Source organism: Maniola hyperantus, chromosome 13 (assembly GCF_902806685.2).
Source record: "Maniola hyperantus chromosome 13, iAphHyp1.2, whole genome shotgun sequence".
NCBI classification, from domain to species: Eukaryota; Metazoa; Arthropoda; class Insecta; order Lepidoptera; family Nymphalidae; genus Maniola; species Maniola hyperantus.
This window is the reverse complement of record NC_048548.1, coordinates 1,038,025-1,057,936: the sequence shown is the minus strand read 5'-3', so window position 1 is coordinate 1,057,936 and position 19,912 is coordinate 1,038,025. Positions and strand designations below refer to the sequence as shown.

General features: G+C 37.4%; 2 protein-coding genes and 1 long non-coding RNA gene across 6 annotated transcripts; 1 reads left to right on the top strand and 2 right to left on the bottom strand.

Moving 5' to 3' along the window:
• The first annotated feature begins 194 nt into the window (after positions 1 to 194).
• Positions 195 to 12,810, top strand: LOC117987761 (uncharacterized). The gene is made up of 8 exons (XM_034974809.2): positions 195 to 296; positions 564 to 816; positions 1,946 to 2,020; positions 2,679 to 2,845; positions 3,396 to 3,616; positions 5,167 to 5,303; positions 11,646 to 11,794; positions 12,111 to 12,810. Exons 2-8 carry the CDS (start codon positions 612 to 614, stop codon positions 12,288 to 12,290), a joined length of 1,134 nt encoding a protein of 377 aa, XP_034830700.1. The 5' UTR covers positions 195 to 296; positions 564 to 611; the 3' UTR covers positions 12,291 to 12,810.
• Positions 4,611 to 5,276, bottom strand: LOC138403219 (uncharacterized). Its single transcript, XR_011237502.1, has 2 exons — positions 5,145 to 5,276; positions 4,611 to 4,914 (listed from the first exon to the last, which is right to left on the bottom strand). It is a non-coding gene; the product is annotated as an uncharacterized lncRNA (long non-coding RNA).
• LOC117987762 (protein C10-like) lies at positions 12,180 to 19,576 on the bottom strand. Of its 4 annotated transcripts, none has more exons than XM_069502801.1 (4): positions 19,365 to 19,576; positions 19,038 to 19,277; positions 18,267 to 18,404; positions 12,180 to 12,321 (listed from the first exon to the last, which is right to left on the bottom strand). In XM_069502801.1, the coding sequence occupies exons 2-3, from the start codon at positions 19,252 to 19,254 to the stop codon at positions 18,271 to 18,273; spliced, it is 351 nt and encodes a 116-aa protein (XP_069358902.1). In that variant the 5' UTR covers positions 19,255 to 19,277; positions 19,365 to 19,576; the 3' UTR covers positions 12,180 to 12,321; positions 18,267 to 18,270. The 4 variants fall into 4 exon arrangements, with proteins under 4 accessions (XP_069358902.1, XP_034830702.1, XP_034830703.1 ...); XM_034974815.2 differs by lacking the exon at positions 12,180 to 12,321 and adding an exon at positions 16,471 to 16,611 and having other exon boundaries at positions 19,365 to 19,574; XM_034974811.2 differs by lacking the exons at positions 12,180 to 12,321; positions 19,038 to 19,277; positions 19,365 to 19,576 and adding an exon at positions 13,781 to 16,611.
• Between the last annotated feature and the right edge of the window lie 336 nt (positions 19,577 to 19,912).

The following is a 19,912-nucleotide window of genomic DNA, read 5'->3' as shown; positions in this document are numbered from 1 at the left end:
ACTTGTTGACAAAACTTATTGCAGAAACTTCTTGACACGGAAACTTGTTGCCGAATTGAAATTCAGAATTCAGTGGTGAGGGCAAGTTTTATGAGAAAAGGCAAATTAAAAAACTATTTTGGAACGCAGCCATAAAATCATTTCTGTTTTCTTGTGTCAATTTTTATCTGCTTAAATGTCCACTGTCGTTCAATGTCAATGGTCATTTAATGTCATAATCATGTGTTGCAAGAATTACTTCATGAGTTTCACACATATTTCAACCCTATCTTGATGGATCAAAGCTCAAAGTCAAAGTGAGTTTGATATAGCTGTTTACAACTTTAAAGAAGTTCATCTAACTATTTATGTAAAAAGCAAAATGTTTTTACTTTTTATCAATTTATAATGATTTAATAAGAACTAGCTTCTACCTTCTGTTAATTAAGATAATCTTTACTTCATAAGGTTAAAGTTCAAGGCAATAATGAGTGTTACAAGTGTAGTAGTGTACTGAAAATGATAAAACCGACATCTAAACTGTAGTGTGTACGATTATACTAAGGACAAGTTTCCTTTCACAGTGTATTATACGATTTTATTTAGTTATCGTAAAACCGTGAGTACAAGACATGGCCTATATCGTAGATTTGCGTTCAGACACGGTTACCAAGCCTACGGAGTCGATGAAACATGCAATGGTAAATTCAGCGCTCGGTGACGATGTTTTCGGTGAAGATCCCACTGTTAATGCCCTGGAAAGCAAAGTGGCCAATCTTTTGGGGAAGCAGGCGGCTTTATTTGTACCTAGTGGTACTATGGCGAACCTTATTGCAAGTAAGTTTATCATATAATAATAAAGATAAAATTATGTAATACTTGCGCTTTATAATTTCCTGTGAAAATTGCATCAGCTTGTTACTTATGTAGTTTTAAAGCCAGTCATTTGCTTAATAGATAGTTAGGGTACTACTATAAATAAACTAATTTAAGTGTAAACTGTTGTAATATTTAAAATTCAACATCTGATTACTTTTTTGGAAGGGAAATTGACTATTTGATTATACCTTAATTATACCTTAATCTTGGGATAGAGTAACCAAATGTGTTTTTTTTATAATAGAGATAGCGAGCAAACGAGCAGGCGGGTCACCTAATGTTAAGTGATTACCGCCGCCCATGAACATTTGCAGCACCAGAGAAACCGCTGATGCATTGCCGGCCTTTTAGGAATTTGTTGGTCCGCCCCTTGAATAACCCCATGTTATATCTAGTGGGAACACCGCCGATGGGAGTTGGTTCCACAGTTTGCATGTACATGGAAAGAAAGATCTGGCACAGCGGACGGTCGAAGTGCACCAAACACCCAGGTGGTGAGGGTGAAATTCCTAACAGTGGCGCGCAGTGCGGTTGTAGAAAAATGAGGGTGGAATGAGGTCAAAATGTGTTGCTGGTACAAAGCAACACAAGGTAGTGCAAGGTACTTCGAAAATGGCGACCTCGCACCAGAAAACGCAGCATGTGCAGCGTTGGAAGACCCCTGTCACAGGTGGACAGACAGCATCAAACAGTTGACAGACAGAATCAGACTGTGGTGTATGGAAGTCCCTACAAGAGAACTGTGTCCTGTGTCTATCAGTGTGATAATGATGATGATGATGATGACTTTGAAAATGAACTGTTTAGTTTGATTAGCAGTTGGTACTTAGTCCATGCTAATATTATAAATGTGAAAGTGTGTCTGTCTGTCTGTCTGCTAGCTTTTCACGGCCCATCTGCTCAATCGGCGAAATTTGGAACAGAGATAGCTTGCTTTAACAAAAACATAAATCCACGCGGACAAAGTCGCGGTTATCATCTAGTGGTAAATAATTACAATCATAACTACCTTCAAAATCAGCAGACATTCTTGCTACAATTATATTTAGTAGCCTGTTTCAACACTTAAAATGTCGTATTATTCCAGTAATGGTGCACTGCAACAAAAGAGGATCTGAGGCAATTGTTGGAAACTGCTCACATATTTACAAATATGAACAGGGTAAGTAAGGAGTACATATAGCTAGAAGCCGTGATAACCTACTGTTAAGACTGTGGCGTGTGGAAATGAAATGAAAATCTTTTTTATTCGTATAAACTTTTACAAGTGCTTACGAATAGTCGGATGCATCTACCACTGGTTCGGAATGCCTTTCCTGCCGAGAAGAACCAGCAAGAAGAAGTTCCTACAAGAGATCTATTTATTTATTTAAAATCCTGAATTTTAACAATATTATATGCCCTTTACAATGTTATGTAGTCATTAGTTACAGTCGGACATGTTATACCGGTGTCTATTACAATTTACAAGTGATAGTGGTGTGCATGTAAGCGAGTGTGTGCGCGCGTGTGTTTGGGTGTGTATGTGTGTGTTTTTGTGTGGGTGCATGTGTGTGTATGTCCAAGTGTTGACATCTGCTGGTTGATATAATGAAACTCAATGAAATCTCTGGCCCATTCCCTTTTTTGGGACAGTTTTGCGCCACGTTCAAGAATAGATTGGACAAACATTTGGAAGACTCGAAGCACTTCTGATATAGACTAAGCAGCTTTCGCTGATGCGTCTATATCAGAAGTGAAGAAAAAGAATAATAACCCTATGATTGTAATGACTCAGTTCGCACGTCTGTAATGGCTCAACTATATTCTGTCCTTTACAGGTGGAGCGGCGCACGTAGCTGGGGTCCTACTGAGCACAATGCAGAACAAACCGGACGGCACGTTCGACTTGCAAGAGCTTGAGAAACGCATCCGAGGCTCCGACATACACGACCCAATCACGTCGTTGGTCGCGATCGAGAACACGCAAAACTATTGTGGTGGCAAGGTACTATTGTTCGATACCTCAAAAGGAAAAAAGGAACCTTTATAGAATCCCTTTGTTGTCTGTCTGTCTGTCTGATAAGAAACCTACAGGGTATTTCCCGTTAACCTAGAATCATGAAATTTAGAAAAATTTTGGGGGGAAATCTGAAAACCATGAATTTGTGTTTTAGCGTTTAAACTATCGTGAGTGATTTCCATTATAAATAATATCTGTCAACGGCTTTACTCACGTATTTAGTCGACGTTAGCCCGACTAAATACCCCCGACCCCGGATGGGTTCGAAACTAGTCGGGTTAGCGTCGATTTAATACGTTGTTAGGTATATCATAATATATTGCATGCTAATAGGCAGAATTTGGCTGTACCTTTTTGTTTTTGTAACATCTCCACTGTTTACCCAGATTCGCAATAAGGAAATTTGTATTTGTAAAGCCGTTGACAGATATTATATATCATGAATTTGTTTTGTTACATCAAACAAAAAAAATTAAAATGTGTTAGTGATCAAATAAAAAGTTTTCTTTCTTTCTTTCTTTCTTTCTTATTGTAGGTTCTTCCCCTGCAATGGATCGATGATCTGTCAGACTTGTGCAAGAAACACTCGCTTCCACTACACATGGACGGCGCGCGGCTCCTCAACGCCAGTACCTACCTGGCCGTGCCTCCGGAGAGAATCGTCCGCGGCTGCGACAGCGTCGCGCTGTGCTTCAGCAAGGGTCTCTCTGCGCCCGCGGGCTCCGCCCTGGCGGGCTCCTATCACTTCATACAGCAGTGAGTTTTTATAAGAACAAATTAAAAAAAAATCACTACCCATATTATTATAAATGAGAAAGTGGGTTAGTTTTTTGGTTTGTCCTTCAATCACGGCGCAACAGAGCAACGGATCGACGTGATTTTTGCATACGTGAAAGACCTTGAAAGTGACACCTACTTTTTATCCTGGAAAATCAAAGAATTCCCACAGGATATAAAATTCAAAATCCTGACTGACTGACTGATCTATCAACGCACAGCTCAAACTACTAGACGGATCAGGCTGAAGTTTGGCACCCAAATAGCTATTATGACGTAGACATTCGCTAAGAAAAGCTTTTTGAAAATTCTACCCCTAAGAGGGTGAAATAGGAGTTTGGAATTTGTGTAGTGTACGCGGACGAAGTCGCGAGCATAAGCGAAAGTAGGTTATAAATAAATTACGCAAACTTAAAAATAAATAAATGATTATGATTAAAGCTACGTATCCACGTTAGATATCCACGTTATTTTTAGGGTTCCGTACCTCAAAAGGAAAAACGGAACCCTTATAGTATCATTGTTGTCTGTCTGTCTGTCGGTCTGTCAAGAAACCTACAGGGTACTTCCTGTTGACCTAGAATCATGAAATTTGGCAGGTAGGTAGATCTTATAGCTGACATTCGGGGAAAAATCTGAAAACCGTGAATTTGTGGTTACATCACACAAAAAAAATTAAATTGTGGTCATGAACTAAAAATTTCTATTGTCAATTTGCGAAGTAAGGTAACTATATCAAGTGGGGTATCATATGAAAGGTCTTCATCTGTGCATTCTAAAACAGATTTTTATTTATTTTTATGCATCATAGTTTTTGAATTATCGTTCAAAATGTTGAAAAAATACAACTGTAGTACGGAACCCTCGTTCGAACAAGAACAAAGGGGACACTTGACGGCAATGTTAGTTCACGCGAGCCTGACTCGCTCTTGGCCGGTTTTTTTTGAGGCGGAAGGAATAGAATAGAATAGAATAGAATAGAATAAATTTTATTGCATTAACTGTGTAGGTACATTAGGTGTTATACTTGTTATAAAGTTCTAACAGTTTGCCACTTTGTGGCGTGCAATACTGGTTACATACAATATTTTTAAATATTACAATTATTAACTATTTTGTTTACTAAACTAAAAAACACATCCTAGGTACTTACAATACTTTACGGGGGCGACATTATTGCAATGCGATAAAGCCCCGTCTAAAAAAAAATTAAAAAAAAAAAAAAGGAATACTTATTTTAGCGTTTAAACTACCGTGAGTGATTTCCATTATAAATACTATCTGTCCCGGCTTACTCACGTGTGTAGTCGACGTTAGCCCGACTAGTTTCGAACCCATCCGGGGTCCTTTTTCAAGGGAGTCCGTCCGCGCACGCGCCGCGGTTTTGACGCTTGAGTGCGCGGACGGACTCCCTTGAAAAAGGACCCCGGATGGGTTCGAAACTAGTCGGGCTAACGTCGACTACACACGTGAGTAAGCCGGGACAGATAGTATTTATAATGAATACTTATTTGACGTGTGTTGAGTAGGGCGCGTCGTATGCGCAAGATGCTGGGCGGCGGGATGCGACAGTCTGGAGTTTTGGCGGCCGCAGCGATGGTCGCGCTGGACGAAGTCGCGCCCGCACTCGCGCTCGACCACAAGCGCGCGCGGACCCTGGCCAAAGGTGACTCACTACAGACTTCAATATACAACCACTAGAATAGAATAGAATAGAATCAGTGGCGTGCACAGGCCCGGAGCCCCGGGTATGCATGGGGAATGCATCGCAAAAAAAAAATTAATTTTTTTTTTTTTAAATTTTTTTTTAAATTGATTGATGATACATACTACTTTAAGCCGTGATAGCCTAGTGGTTATGACGTCCGCCTTCTAATCGGAGGTCGAGGGTTCGATTCCGGGCACGCACGTCTTACTTTTCGGAGTTATGTGCGTTTTAAGTAATTAAATATCACTCGCTTTAACGGTGAAGGAAAACATCGTGAGGAAACCTGCATGCCTGAGAGTTCTCTATAATGTTCTTAAAGGTGTGTGAAGTATTCCTTTACGAATAATATCTAATTTTACGTTAAAGGGAAAAGAAACAAAGTTTTGTCTAAGTACCTTTTGTAAACACACAGCGCCATCACAAACTTCACATGCATAAACTTCCATTTTCCAAATAAGTAATAAGTATTCTATAAATAAACCTTTATACACACTTTTAAAATCACAAAACTAACTGGATTTTATTTACTTCACGTAGTTATATCCACAAAAACTCTATTTTTCACCAAAAAAAAAAACAAAACACTGCACATTGAACGATTAGAAACAAACAAGATGGAGTAATAAGAGATTTTTATGCCAAAATATACCAAAAATCTCCTTAAAAATTGAATTATTCATAAAAGCTATTATTTATTTTGCAGGAAATAGTATTTAATTTTTAAAGAACGATTGCAATTATCAATAAAAGACATAATGCTTTTAAATCTTTTATTCTTTTAAATAGTACGAGTTTTGGTTTATTTATTTGAATCTAAACCGTACTCAAATTTATGGAAAATAATATCAATAAATTAATTAAATTGAAAAAGTATAGAATTATAATAAATATAGCTACTTATTTTGATTCTACTAGATTAAAAACTCAAATGCTTACATGTACTTACGAATTTAAACTCCGCGCGGTATTGAACTCTCTTGTGATTGGACAGAAGTCGTGCTTATTTCGCCCGTCAAAAAGGGGTCATTTGACGCACACATTAACAAATTCTAGGAGAAATGTCTCACACATCTAGACTTAGAGTTGCGTAATATTACTATACGTGTAAGCGTGGATGTGTGAGTAAAAGCACAACTGAATTTTGCCTCTGATGACGCGTCTCGTCGTCCGAGTCATGGGAGAGGACTGATAGTACCGATAGATGGCGTTCACTCAAGGTTCATCGGCTAATGGGCTAAGCTTACACCTACCGCGACCGTGGTTCGTGACTGTGATAGTGCTATGATTTTATTGCAAGGCGCGGCGACCTATTTGATGAATTTTCAATTATTTTTAAAAAAGATTCCAATCATTTGTAGATTCAAAATGCCAGAGCTTTACCAGAGTAAGCCAGGGTATGCTGAGCTTTTAAGCTTATATACTTTGCACGCCACTGAATAGAATAGAATGTTTTTTTATTCATGTAAACTTTTTAAAAGTGCTTATGAATAGTCAGGCAGTTCTAATTTACCACTGGTTCGGAATGCCGTTCCTACCGAGAAGAACCAGCAAGAAACTCGGCGGTTGCTCTTTTTAATTTTTCAATTTACAATGTTATTATACCGTACTATACAAGCCATTGCAGCCCCGTGCATTGCTGGAGCGAGTCAAATCCAAGCTTTTTTATCGTTTACATAGTTTGCGACTGTATAATATGCTTTTTTTAGGAGCATACTTTTTTAACACATTTTTAAACTTGTGTAAAGGCAAGTTTAAAATTGCTTGTGAAATTTTATTATAAAATATTACACTCATTCCCACAAATGACTTTCGCACCTTCCAGAGGCGGAGCGCAGGAGTAGCTAGCTTATTTTTGTTTCTACTCGGCTTCTGGAGCGAGCTTGGATGGCTGGAGTCAAGACTTCGGCGGGGAGGGGCGATGCACGCACAACAGACGGAAACGTTTAAGTGCGGAAACCAGCCCAGAATGAAGAAAGAAAGAAAGATACAACCACTCTGCTTTCACTAATACAGTAGAAACTCGATTATCCCGCCCTCAGTTATACGGATTCGCGATTATCTGGACTACCAACCGAAAATTGTTCGGCCAAGTGCGAGTCAGACTCGCGCACAGAGTTCCATACTCGGATATTTTTTCCGCCATTTTGTACGATAAATCAAAAACTATTATGCATAAAAATAAATAAAATCTGTTTTAGAATGTACAGGCAAAGCCCTTTCATATGATATCCCACTTGGTATAGTTATGTTACTTTGAAAATTGAAAATACTATTATAGTGAACTACATAAAATGCACAAAACCTGCTTTTCTCGATTATCCGAATCCCTAGCGACAACAATTAGTCCGGTTAATCGAGTTTCCAATGTATCAAAATTCAGTCTCTGCGTCGTATATAAGTCCCGCAAATTGCTAATGCGCGTGGCCGCCATTTTAGTGACGTCAGCACTAGACTGAAGTTTCGAGCTGATGGTATATTTTTATTTCGGCTGACGTTAATGTGACATGGTTCCAGCGCAATAGCAATTTGCGGGACTTAATTATACTCATTGCTAGACTGTGTCCTGAGTGACGCGGACGGCGCTGCATACCGCGCAGACGGAATGAACGGCACATTAAACAAGTGTTGGACACGTTTGAACCAGGGGTGTTACGGACAGTGGCATCCGCATCCGTAAATGAGATATGTTGTGGCCGTATGGTAATAATTAAATGCGGCAACGGTGAAAGATGTTTATTGAGAGCCGTCTTATGATCTACTCTCGCTTATGGACTAACAATAACAATAAATAAATCTTACATACTATTGTTTAAATCTTATTGCTTAACTACCTAACCTACATAATTTTGCATCACCTCTCTTTCAATCCGATGTGCAGGCAACCTACTTCGATATATTGAGGAGTTGCATTTTTATGTTACAGCTAATATGAACATGCTACGTTTAAACTGTCAATTCGTACATATTACAACTCCCCTGAAAATGTATGCGGTTACCCCTCCCCTTAAAAGAAAAAAAATGTTAGACGCTACATCGAATCAGAAGAAAAGATGATGACAATCACAAAAATAAAATCTAATGCTAAATAAAATTAAATTATGTAAGGAAACATTTTTTTTAGTTACTTCCTGTGCTTAAAGTGCAATTTATCTTATCTCTTACTTCGTATGGGCATATTTTCAACCTTACTTATAAATAGAAAAATCGTAATCTATTAAGTGCACAGTCAATGATTTAACTTTTACAAAAGTTTCGAAAAATCTCATCATAATAAAATAATTTCAAAATAGAATCATAGGTATTAGATATGTAGAAGCTGAGATATCGATTTCACAAATCGACTTCAAAAGATTCTTTGACCTATCAAATCGTCCTCATCATCAGTATACAGCTGCTGTCGTAGCATCGTCGTAAGACGGTAAATATAAGGTTTCTATTCCATAACCTACAAGATTACCTATTATTGAACATCTCATTCTCAGGTATTTATATTTCCTGGACAGTCAAAATAAATCTCTCCTAGTCTTCATCTTCCTTTCAAGTTACTTCTTCACATAATACAAATAAATTAACAAATCAACAAACGCGGCGCGTACTCTCCTAATCAATATTTAACATAACATGCTTGCGAGCATTTTTCATAACACTTATAATCTTCATCAAACTTATTTCTTTCAATAAGTATTTCAATAACATTCAACTTTTCATTAAAATTCTAGGTCTTTCACTAACACCAGCGCGGTAGATAATGATCAAGAGTCTAGACAAATATATAGTTGAATGAGGAGGTACTAAATATGCGCAAAACATCGCGTCCAAATAAATAAATAATAATCATCTTCCTACGTCAGTATGTCTCAATCCCAAAATAAATATTGTATATTTTATACCTATAGCACTTCTACAGCCGAAGGGTGATCAAGCCTTTGGTTTGCAGAGTCCTAATTTGTCAAAGCCGGGTATAGTCTTATATCGTCAAAACTAGCGCGAAACTAGACGAAAAACATCTGTAGGGGAAAAATTCTCCTTATTTCATATTCATTTCCTTGTATTTGCAAATTGCATCTCGAGCAAAACCATTGTCTCGTATAACAATACAAAATGTTCGGGTACGCGTGTGTCGTTGACCACGCGATGACACCGTTATAATTCTCTGAATTATTATAGTTCGATTTTAACACCGAATATTTACGAAAGAAGTAAGTACCTACTTATTCATTTATTAATTATTATCTATTATTAGTTTAAACTATCCTACACACTATATAAAATCTTACAAATAAAGTACGAATGGAACTTATTAGTAGATAGTGGAGCAAGTATTATTTATTATTAAAAAACCAATATTCACCTAACCTACGTACAAAATTAAATTATCTACCCAAGAGAAAAAAAAAATTATAATTGCTACATATTTTACCTATTTGCCCATTACGAGAGATAAATTGCACTTACTTTAACTGTTAGCGACGCATTTCAATAGTCAATTTCGTGACCGCCGTGTAGTCGCCGTCGTCATCAGGACTGGTTTTGGTCATCAGGTCTGGAGGTCTGGAGTCTGCGCCTCTTCTTTCTTCTTGGTGGGCCGGGAAAACCCTGGACTCCTCGAACTGGGCCGGGAATACCCTGGACACCTCCTAGTTGTGGCCGGGATAACCCTGGACGCACGATGATGCTGGGCCGATCAATGAAGCTTGAGATGTCTTCTGTTCATTATGGATTCAATTTTTTGGCTTATTTCTTGATATTAGTGTTTCTTGATTTTTAATACAGGACGTGGAATTAGTTTCTTCTTTTTGTTCTAGCTAAGTCTTGAATATTCTTTTGAAAATTGTGTAGTCTTCTTCTTGATCGGTGCCCAGCCGGTGCACGCACTTAGATTAGGCATGCACCGACTGGCAAGGGTCGCCATGAGATATGTTGTGGCCGTATGGTAATAATTAAATGCGGCAACGGTGAAAGATGTTTATTGAGAGCCGTCTTATGATCTACTCTCGCTTATGGACTAACAATAACAATAAATAAATCTTACATACTATTGTTTAAATCTTATTGCTTAACTACCTAACCTACATAATTTTGCATCACCTCTCTTTCAATCCGATGTGCAGGCAACCTACTTCGATATATTGAGGAGTTGCATTTTTATGTTACAGCTAATATGAACATGCTACGTTTAAACTGTCAATTCGTACATATTACATAAATGCGGAATGTTCGCATTAATTCCGACATCTTTTTTTTTTTTTTTTTTTTTTTCGTAGGAGGGGAAAATCCTCATGGACATAGTGCCGGACTCCTACCGACTAAAAAACCCCTCCTTTCTTCAAGCAATAACGTTCCCGCCTTGTTGGCCTACCATTACTGCCGTGGTCTGACTCATCTTCCTTCTTTTTCGTCTTTCTCTTTTCTTTCCATTATGGTTTCTATATATCTCTGGATTATCACCCACTTCTTTTTCTCTTCCAGAATAGTATTTACGAGGCTCTCCACCCTAAACTCGTCTCCCAGCTCGTCCACGACATTCTTTCTTTCTACCTCAAACTGAGGACACCGGAACAATGTATGTTCCGCATCGTCTATTGGTTCAATGCAGTACATACATTTACTACTGTCCCTTTTTTTTATACGCTCTGTGTACTGCATAAACACCCCGTGTCCTGTGAAACATTGTGTCATCCGGAACGTCAGTACACTGTGTTTCCTGGATACCCAGTGGCCCTACCGCGGTTGTTTGACAGCTACAATGTCACGATCGCAATCATCTCTGATTGGTTAATGTTCGCTTACTATTGGCCACAATGCATTGTTGCAACAAGAATTGCACAAATTCAGCCAATCAGAACAATTGAGATTGTAATAATGATTGATGCAGGTTTTAGACAATCGCCCTGCGGGTCTTTATATCTCTAATCAGCCTATGTGTCCATCGCCCATTTGCGGACTGGTCCCATTTTTCTTGCCATCTAAGCAGGGTTCTTTCTCTGGCAGCTTTTCTTTCCGACATCTGCATCAATTAATGCGGAGCTTTTACGGATGCGGATTTATATCAGCAACAAGTAAATGGCTTGTAAAGAAAGTGGGTTGGGCGAGAGTGGCGCCTCGCGCATGTTTTACTGGAGCCAACCATTTAGTGAAGCTGGGTTATTAAATTATCCACTCAGAAACAGGTTGGATTGGAGGCTGCTATTATACTATTTATTTATATATACTGGCGTAGATTAATCTTTTTGCAACATTTTAGCGCGATTTAGCAACATTTCTAATAATAAAATAAATATATAACTTTATTATTTCTAGTTATCGAAGGCCTGTTCCTGAAGACGTTCTCAGTGGACGTGGAGAGTCAGCACACCAACATGATCCTAGTGCGGATCGCGGAGCGCAGTCCGCTGCGAGCCGAGCAAGTGCTCAATCGACTGGCACAAGTCAGCCTCGCTGAAACACAGGTATAATCTACAGTGAGACAAGGCTCTCTTGGCACTTGAATGACATTGACAGGGGGGCGTTGTTGGAGAACAAAGGCTTAGAATATTCAAACAAGAACAAAGGGGACACTTGACGGCAACGTTAGTTCCGATTTTCGCCACGCGCCAAGATAGCCTTGTCGCACTGTATTTTTCCTTCCCTGACTTAAAAGATAAACAAATCAATTCAATCACAAATCACAAAGCACGCATACGACTCGCACTTGCCCGATTTATTTAAGTGGTTTTAATTTTAAATTTTAAAAATCCTACATACCAACGTTTATTTTGTTCCCAGGGTGACTGCAAGACTCCAAACGATGAGGGTGTTATAGTCAAAGCGATCTGCTTCAACGACAAAACGATCCGTCTCACGCTGCACCGTGAGATCCTCGACACGGATCTGTGGCTCGCCATCATGAAGATCACGTTCGTGTTCAAAGAGCTCGAGGCCGCCAACCCGCTTGTGCAGAGCTAGCTAGCTTAGATCTGAGATGGCTGACTGAGATCTATAGAAAGAAAGAAAGAAAGAAAGAAAGAAAACTTTTATTTGATCACAATACTACAATAAACCTTAAAAGTTAATTAAGTCAATCTACATAATAATAATAATATAGAGCACACTTGAACTTTGCTCAGTAAGTCTGTTTGTTCAGCTCATCGAGTTAAAACAAGACAGATTTATTCGAGAGATATAGCTCTGTCTTAAGTCTTAGCAAAGTCAGAGTGTGCTCTATAGATCTCACTCTATGAGCGGTTAAGCATTCATCCGATCAGAGTCCGCGAAATACGGATATAAAATACTCAGACCGAACTCGGATATATTATATATATGTCCCATTTCAATCCGAGATATTCTCACGGATGGGATGGCGGAAAGAACTACTATGGTCTATGACGGAAGCCGAAGCTAGTCGAAGTGGCTCAGTAAAACAACACAGATTTATGTCGGAGACAAGCTTTTTACACATTTAGACAAAATATAGAATATATGGATATACAGTGTTTCTATTAACTGTGACAGTACAGGGAAATCCAAAACCATAGAGGATACAGGGAAACTGTCTCAGGAAACTTTAGGTCTTTTTTTGTAAAAACAATTTTGGCATTTCCCTTCCATCTTAGACTCCATCATCACTTACCACCAAGTAAGATTGCAGTCATGGCATAGTAGATTTTTTGTAAGAGCGATCACGCACTCATCCGTTCTGAATCTGTGAATAAACGAATATAAAAAATATCTAGGTCATTTGTCAGCTACCATACAAATAATATACCATACAAATGGAACTTCTATGACAACTTCGGAACGTATTTTCACGGATTCGGATCGGATGAGTGCGTAACCGCCCTCATTTGTCCGTAAAAATCAATGAAATTGACAAAAAATGTTTTAATCCCGGTCTCGATTTCATGTAAGGATCGTCTCATTGTATCGATAGAAAAAAATCGGGGTAGTTGGTAAAGTTGGTATTTAAACAAATATTTTTTCATACAATTTGTAAATACATCCCTCCCTCCCTTGAAAAAGGACCCCGGATGGGTTCGAAACTAGTCGGGCTAACGTCGACTACACACGTGAGTAAGCCGGGACAGATAGTATTTATAATGGAAATCACTCACGGTAGTTTAAACGCAAAAATTTGTAAATAGGTATCTGGTAGGTAACATTATAACACTTATCTTCCATTAGTGCAATAATTACATAATATTAGATATTATAATATAAGGTTTAACTTAACGTTTTATATTTACAAATTGAGACAAGGAACAAGGCTGGATTTTCGAAATTTCCGTGGCAAAGCCGCGGGCGATCACTAGTCTATCAATAATCTAATTGGTCTGCTAGACTCATGTCAGGCTAGAACTTTGTATAGAAACTTCAAAAACAAATCTTTTTTGCAATTTTTTATCGTTGACGAATGTAAAATCGACCCAAATCAAATTGTTTAAAAATAAAAAGACATAAAAATTAAAGGATTCGTTTTATTTAGCATATAATACTCAGGACACTAATTGTTTCACAAAATATTGAAACACTAAAGGCGTTTGTGCACTCATCCGTATTCGGTTCGTATTCGTGATTCTTCGAAGTGGCTGTCGTACAAATACGTACTTTCGATTCGTATTTTTTCACGGATCCGTAAAATCGCGGATGAGTGCACAAACACCCTAAGAGCGATCACGCACTCATCCGATTCGAATCCGTGAAAATTAGGATACAATAAATGACTACGTCATATGTCATAAGCTACCATACTAGTTCTATGACTAAGTACTTCGGAACGTATTTTCACGGACTCTGATCGGATGAGTGCGTAACCGCGCTAACTGTACTTAATCAAGTATTAAATTATTAAGTGAATATACAAAAAAAAGTGTAAATTACATAATTTATAAAAAAAAATCTCACGATTTGCAGTCCTTTTTAACTGTTGATAATATCTAACAGCCGTACTCTAGAGTCGCTTAGTCGTTACTTAAGTTTTGTTAAAACGAGACAGGCCTATATCTCACATAAATCTGTCTCGTTTTAACTCAATCTTAAGTAACGATTAGCGACTCTGAGTACGGCGGTAAATCTTTACACTGGTATGGCCTTATAGCACACTATACTATGACCAAATTCTAGAAAATTGCAATAAAATTACAATATTAGGTATATTGTAATTACTAATTACAATGCTTTACTTACAACTTATAAAATAATAATATAAAAGATATGCCTATTAATTAAGTAATTTCCTATCAACTTCATTTTTGATGTGCACTCAATTTCAATCAGTAGGTATTTAATAATATTTTAAAGCAAACTCGAAAGTCTTTATGTTAGAAGCATATTATCAGAAAATGTGGCCAATTCGATTCTACACAATCTCTAATGTGATAAGTCTAAATGTATTGCTATCGCTTTCACAATGTTCCCTGCGGAAAAGGATAGCACTAGGATAAAGATTTACAGCCGTACTCAGAGTCGCTTAATCGTTACTTAAGTTCAATTAAAACGAGACAGAGCTATATCTCTCACATATATGTCTCGTTTTAACTCAATCTTAAGTAACGATTAGCGACTCTGAGTACGGCTGTAAGACCTGTCAATTTAGAAAGGAGACCGATACATCTCCCATACATCGTTGGGTCCAGAAATTGATGAACCGTTACAAGTTCAAAATTAGTGTGATTTGTTACATAAAAATTTCTTCTTTATACTGCTTTAGTTTCAGTTTGAGTGACAATTGCATAATCAAGATATTATATGGGCTCAAATCCATGGTTAGGTTTTGTTAGATAATGTGTTGTTTGAACAATATTTTTCCAATTTTCAATCATTTGATAATAATTAGACTAGTAAACTCAATGAGTAAACTGTTTAGATTGGTTTTCTTTAAGTACCTACATAAAATGATCCACCATAAAATAATAACAAATCCTACTGTGCACCATCCCACTATACAATTACAGTAATAATCTCGACAAAAACACAGACATTTCCGTTTATATTTTTCTATATTTAGCAATTGTAAATTCAAAATATTTTTTGTGATTTTGGTTTATAATAAAGGAATTTCAATTTTTTTTTTCTTGGCTTTGGGCCCAGTCTGCGGCACTGGTCAACTGGTCGGTCTTCTTTGTGTACAACAGAGTTAGCGCCATTCCATCAGAAAAGGATGTCTTACCTACTAAGTATCTCCAAAACCGAAGAAAGAAAATTACACCACATTCTGTTCATTCCAAACTCTAATCAGTTCCTCCGGGTCACCATAACCATGAGACGCAATCACATCTCTATACTCACTTACACTATAATGCTTCTTATAAAAATGAAACTTGGAACAATGAGTGGGTTTTATACCTACTTTCTTCGCAACTATACCTAAATATATATCATCAAATCTAAAGTGTTTTACGAACAAACTACCCACATAAAAAACCTTCATACATTTATTCGACACGACAAAAGCACCTGCAGTGACATACGGCGGCCATTTATTCCAAGGATACTCTTCTATGGACACCCGCCATTTGCTCGAATGAAATCTCTGAGGTATTGAGTTAAACACGTAACCCGCAAACAGAATGCTGTCTCTATCATATCCTTCAATATTTTTATATTCCATCTCATTCGCACTTTCAGTAGTAGTAGAACTATCGTGAACATAATCTAGTAAATTATTAACGGAAATATACATGTCGTCGTCCGTGAATAAATAGAAATCAGCCGTAGAACAGTGCTGGTACAACCAACGGAATGACATCATTGTTTTTATAGTATTATTGTAGTAGCTATCCTGGAAATCTATTTGTATAATATCTTTGTAATTAGACATTTCTTGTTCTACCCTCTTTTGTGTGGTTGACTTAGGTTGATCTATTCCTAAAAAGAATAGGATTTTGACAATTCTGCCGGGTATCAAGTCATCTTGTCCATAAGTCTGTCTGATTGCATGACGTTTGTCAAAATTGTTCATAGCAGATTTGACGACTATAAACAAATCTAGCTTCTCGATTGTGGAACATTTACCTGAATTAGTCAAAAATCTGTACGGATACAAGTTTATTGGTGCAACACTGGGTTTCCTTCCTGAAAGCACTTCGTTTACAACTGGCCTTATATTGATATTTAGAGGGTAGTCGAAATCATCGTCGTAGCTTTTCGTGAGGAAGTAATCACTCACACCAAAGAAGTAGTATATGTACACTAGGATGCACGCACACACGCAATACTTATAAGCTTTTCTTCTCCTCATTTTAAATAGTCTATTTCACTTGAGATTCTTATGTACTGGTATAACAGCTACCTGTAATAGAAAAATATATTTTATTACTAGGTATTTTATACAGCAACATACATAAAGCCTTTACTAGATATGTGAGTGAAACATACATTCACTTGCGGTAGCTATGGATGTTTTTAATTAGATTTTTTTTGTTTATAGCCTGTTAAAATTTTGAAGATTTTGTAATTTTACATAAATAATGATACAGATTCTGAGCACAACCTAATTTTAGAGTATTCGCGTCCTCTTCTTACTAATGTAATATGAACAGGACAGACGCAGTTTGACAGTTTTAAATTTTTTAGATGGTGAAACCCGTGATTTTAGCGCAGTCGCGAGCCTACTGTTTAAATTTGTAGCATGCACTAAAATTTAGCGTCTATAAATGTAAAGTTCATGTTTTGTCCCTTTTTAACATTGTTAAAAAGAAAAGGATGCAGATGCTCTAAATTTAGTTTAGAGAAAGACAACTGAATTGGTGAAAACATTAATATAACACTAGGTGAAATATCAAAATATATTCATACACCATTAAATTATTAATTACTAGCTGATGCCCGCGACTTCGTTCGCGTGGATTTAGGTTTTTAAAAAACCTGTGGGAACACTTAAATTTTCCGGGATAAAAAGTAGCCTATGTCCTTCCCCGGGTTGCAAGCTACCTCTGTACCAAATTTCGTCAAAATCGGTTGAACGGTTGAGCCGTGAAAAGCTAGTAGACAGACAGACAGACACGCTTTCGCATTTATAATATTAGTATGGATTAGTAGAATGTAGTTTGTTTGTGCACTCATTCGTATCCGTGATTCTTCGAAGTGGCCATCATACAAATACGTACATTGGATTCGTATTTTTTCACGAATCCGTAAAATCACGGATGAGTGCTAACTCTCTCACCTGCATTCTTTTTAGTTATCTGTGTTATAAACAAAAATTATTATTCTCATAAATTATTAGTATGAAATTGAATACCATTTAATAATAAGTTACCTGCAGCATACTCATTTTCACTATATATTATATTTAATTAAAGAATTACAGCTAAATACGTTAGAATCTCAGTCAAGCTGTACCATTATTTGTAATAAACAGCAATGTTTTGTTTACATACATACCATCCTTATCTTATCAGTAGCTATTGTGTACACTGTCAGGCTCAGTGTAAACTTTACTGACTTTTATTCGCCTCTTATTGAAAACTGACTGAAAGTACCTTACAAGGACAAGAAGTGTTATTATTTGACTGCACTTGGAATGTCATGGGTTTACCCTGGGTTACTCAATTATTTTATTCAAATCTAAATATACAGGGTGTCCTAAGAAATAGTGTCAAGAGGTTGTCCAGAGGCAGAACAACACTAGGGCTATCTGAATCACCCCCCATGTATGTTCCGCGATTTTGCGTAGTTTTTGAATTGTGTTTTTTTTTCGTATTTTTTTGACTAATCCCGACTTGCAAGAGATTATTCGTCACAGAGGCCTCAATTGTTGAGACATGTGCTTGATTTTTTTTATTAGCTAGGTGAATAGCCTTAGACCTGGAGAGTGGCATAGGTTCAAAAGCAAACGAATTTTTAAAAACCAAATCCACATGGACAAAGTGGCTATCATTCAGTGTTAGACACTGAGTTAACAAATCAGTAGGCAGGAAGGCCACCTAGTGTAGAGGGACTTACTAGTTCACAGAGAGGTGTCTACAGTGGAGCTGATGGATACCGGCGGAAGGTAGTGGCTTCGGATCTGGTTGTGCAAACGTGCTACTTCGCTGTCTTGGCTCTCCATTTCACGGACCAGCTGTGTGAATTGGACTATACCTGCAAAATAACAAGATCCACTTGAATTTAAGATTTTGCATATTATACTTGTAGGTTCTCTCTATAGTCTATAACCTTCAAATGATCTTATTGCAAGCAAATGACAGTGGGCAAGATATAACATTTTTGTGTGCAACACTGCAAGTTAATTATGGACAGCGCCATCTAAGATGTGATTTAGTAAACTTGTTTGTGGTCAATTTTTTTTGTGATGTACCTAAGCATAAATTCACGGTTTTCGGATTTTTCCTCTGACCTCTTAGTGCTGTAAGACACTAAATAAAAATAAAACAAAAAGCCATATTTGACACTACTACCTGCCAAATTTTATGATTCTAGGTCAACGGGAAGTACCCTATAGGTTTCGATCCCTTTTTTGACTGACAGACAGACAACAAAGAGATCCTACAAGGGTGACTTTTTCCTTTTTAGGTGCACTAAAATTTAGTCTTTAAATGTAAAATTCATGTTCCATCTTTTTTCAGCAAAATTAAAAAGAAAAAGATGCAGATACTTTAAATTTAGTTTTGAGAAAGACAAGAGAATCGGCGCCATTGTTATATCTGTAAGATAGTACAGAACCCTTATGTGCGAGCCCAACTGGCACTTGACTGGTTTTTTAGTATCACTTACCCTCCCTAGCGCCATTGAAGCCATGTCGCTTGATAGCCTCCATCTCAATCTGCACCACCATGGGGAACACCAGTTGCATCATCTTCAGCATCTCATTGCCCGCCGCCTCCTTAGCCTCGTCCAACTTGGCGGCATAGTCCGGAGACTCCAGCGAGTCTATCACTTCATTGAGGATTGTTCTTACTTGATCCACACTCACATTGGGAGCTGAGGCCATATTATAAATAAGTGTAGATAGATCTGTAAAAAGAAGCGTCTTGGTGGTCATCATAATATACCATGAGATCAAAGGCGTCGGACTATAATTTTATTGTAGTACATACATACCTTGTTTCTTGCCCGGAAGTTGCGTGTAGGATTTAGAGATGTGATCACAAGTTTGTCTTATTTTATTTGTTCATGATGACCTCATTTAACGGTCTACACGTGTAATTAGTATATTACTATGGAATTTGCAAAATTGCAAAACTTGAGAAGGCGGAATAAGAGAAAATGCAAATGCAGATGCAAACAAAGAATTTTAACTTTTTGACATTCAAATGACTGACACTTAACAACTGCACAGTGCATTGCATAGATATACTAATACGTGCATTGCCTCGTACACTTCTGTTCTTTATCAGAGCCAAGGTGGGTAACATTGGTAGAACATTTAAATCTCTACATAGTATAAAATGAAGTCTCTACCCGCTCTGTCGGTATGTATGAACGCCTAGATCTTTTAAACTACGCAACGAATTTTAATGCGGTTTTCACCAATAGATAGAGTGATTGAAGAGGAAGGTTTATAGGTATAGTTTAATATTGGTTTGTGTTAATTTGTTGAAATATGACGATGTTTGAACAAAATGTCGCAAGAAATCAAGCTTCCATCG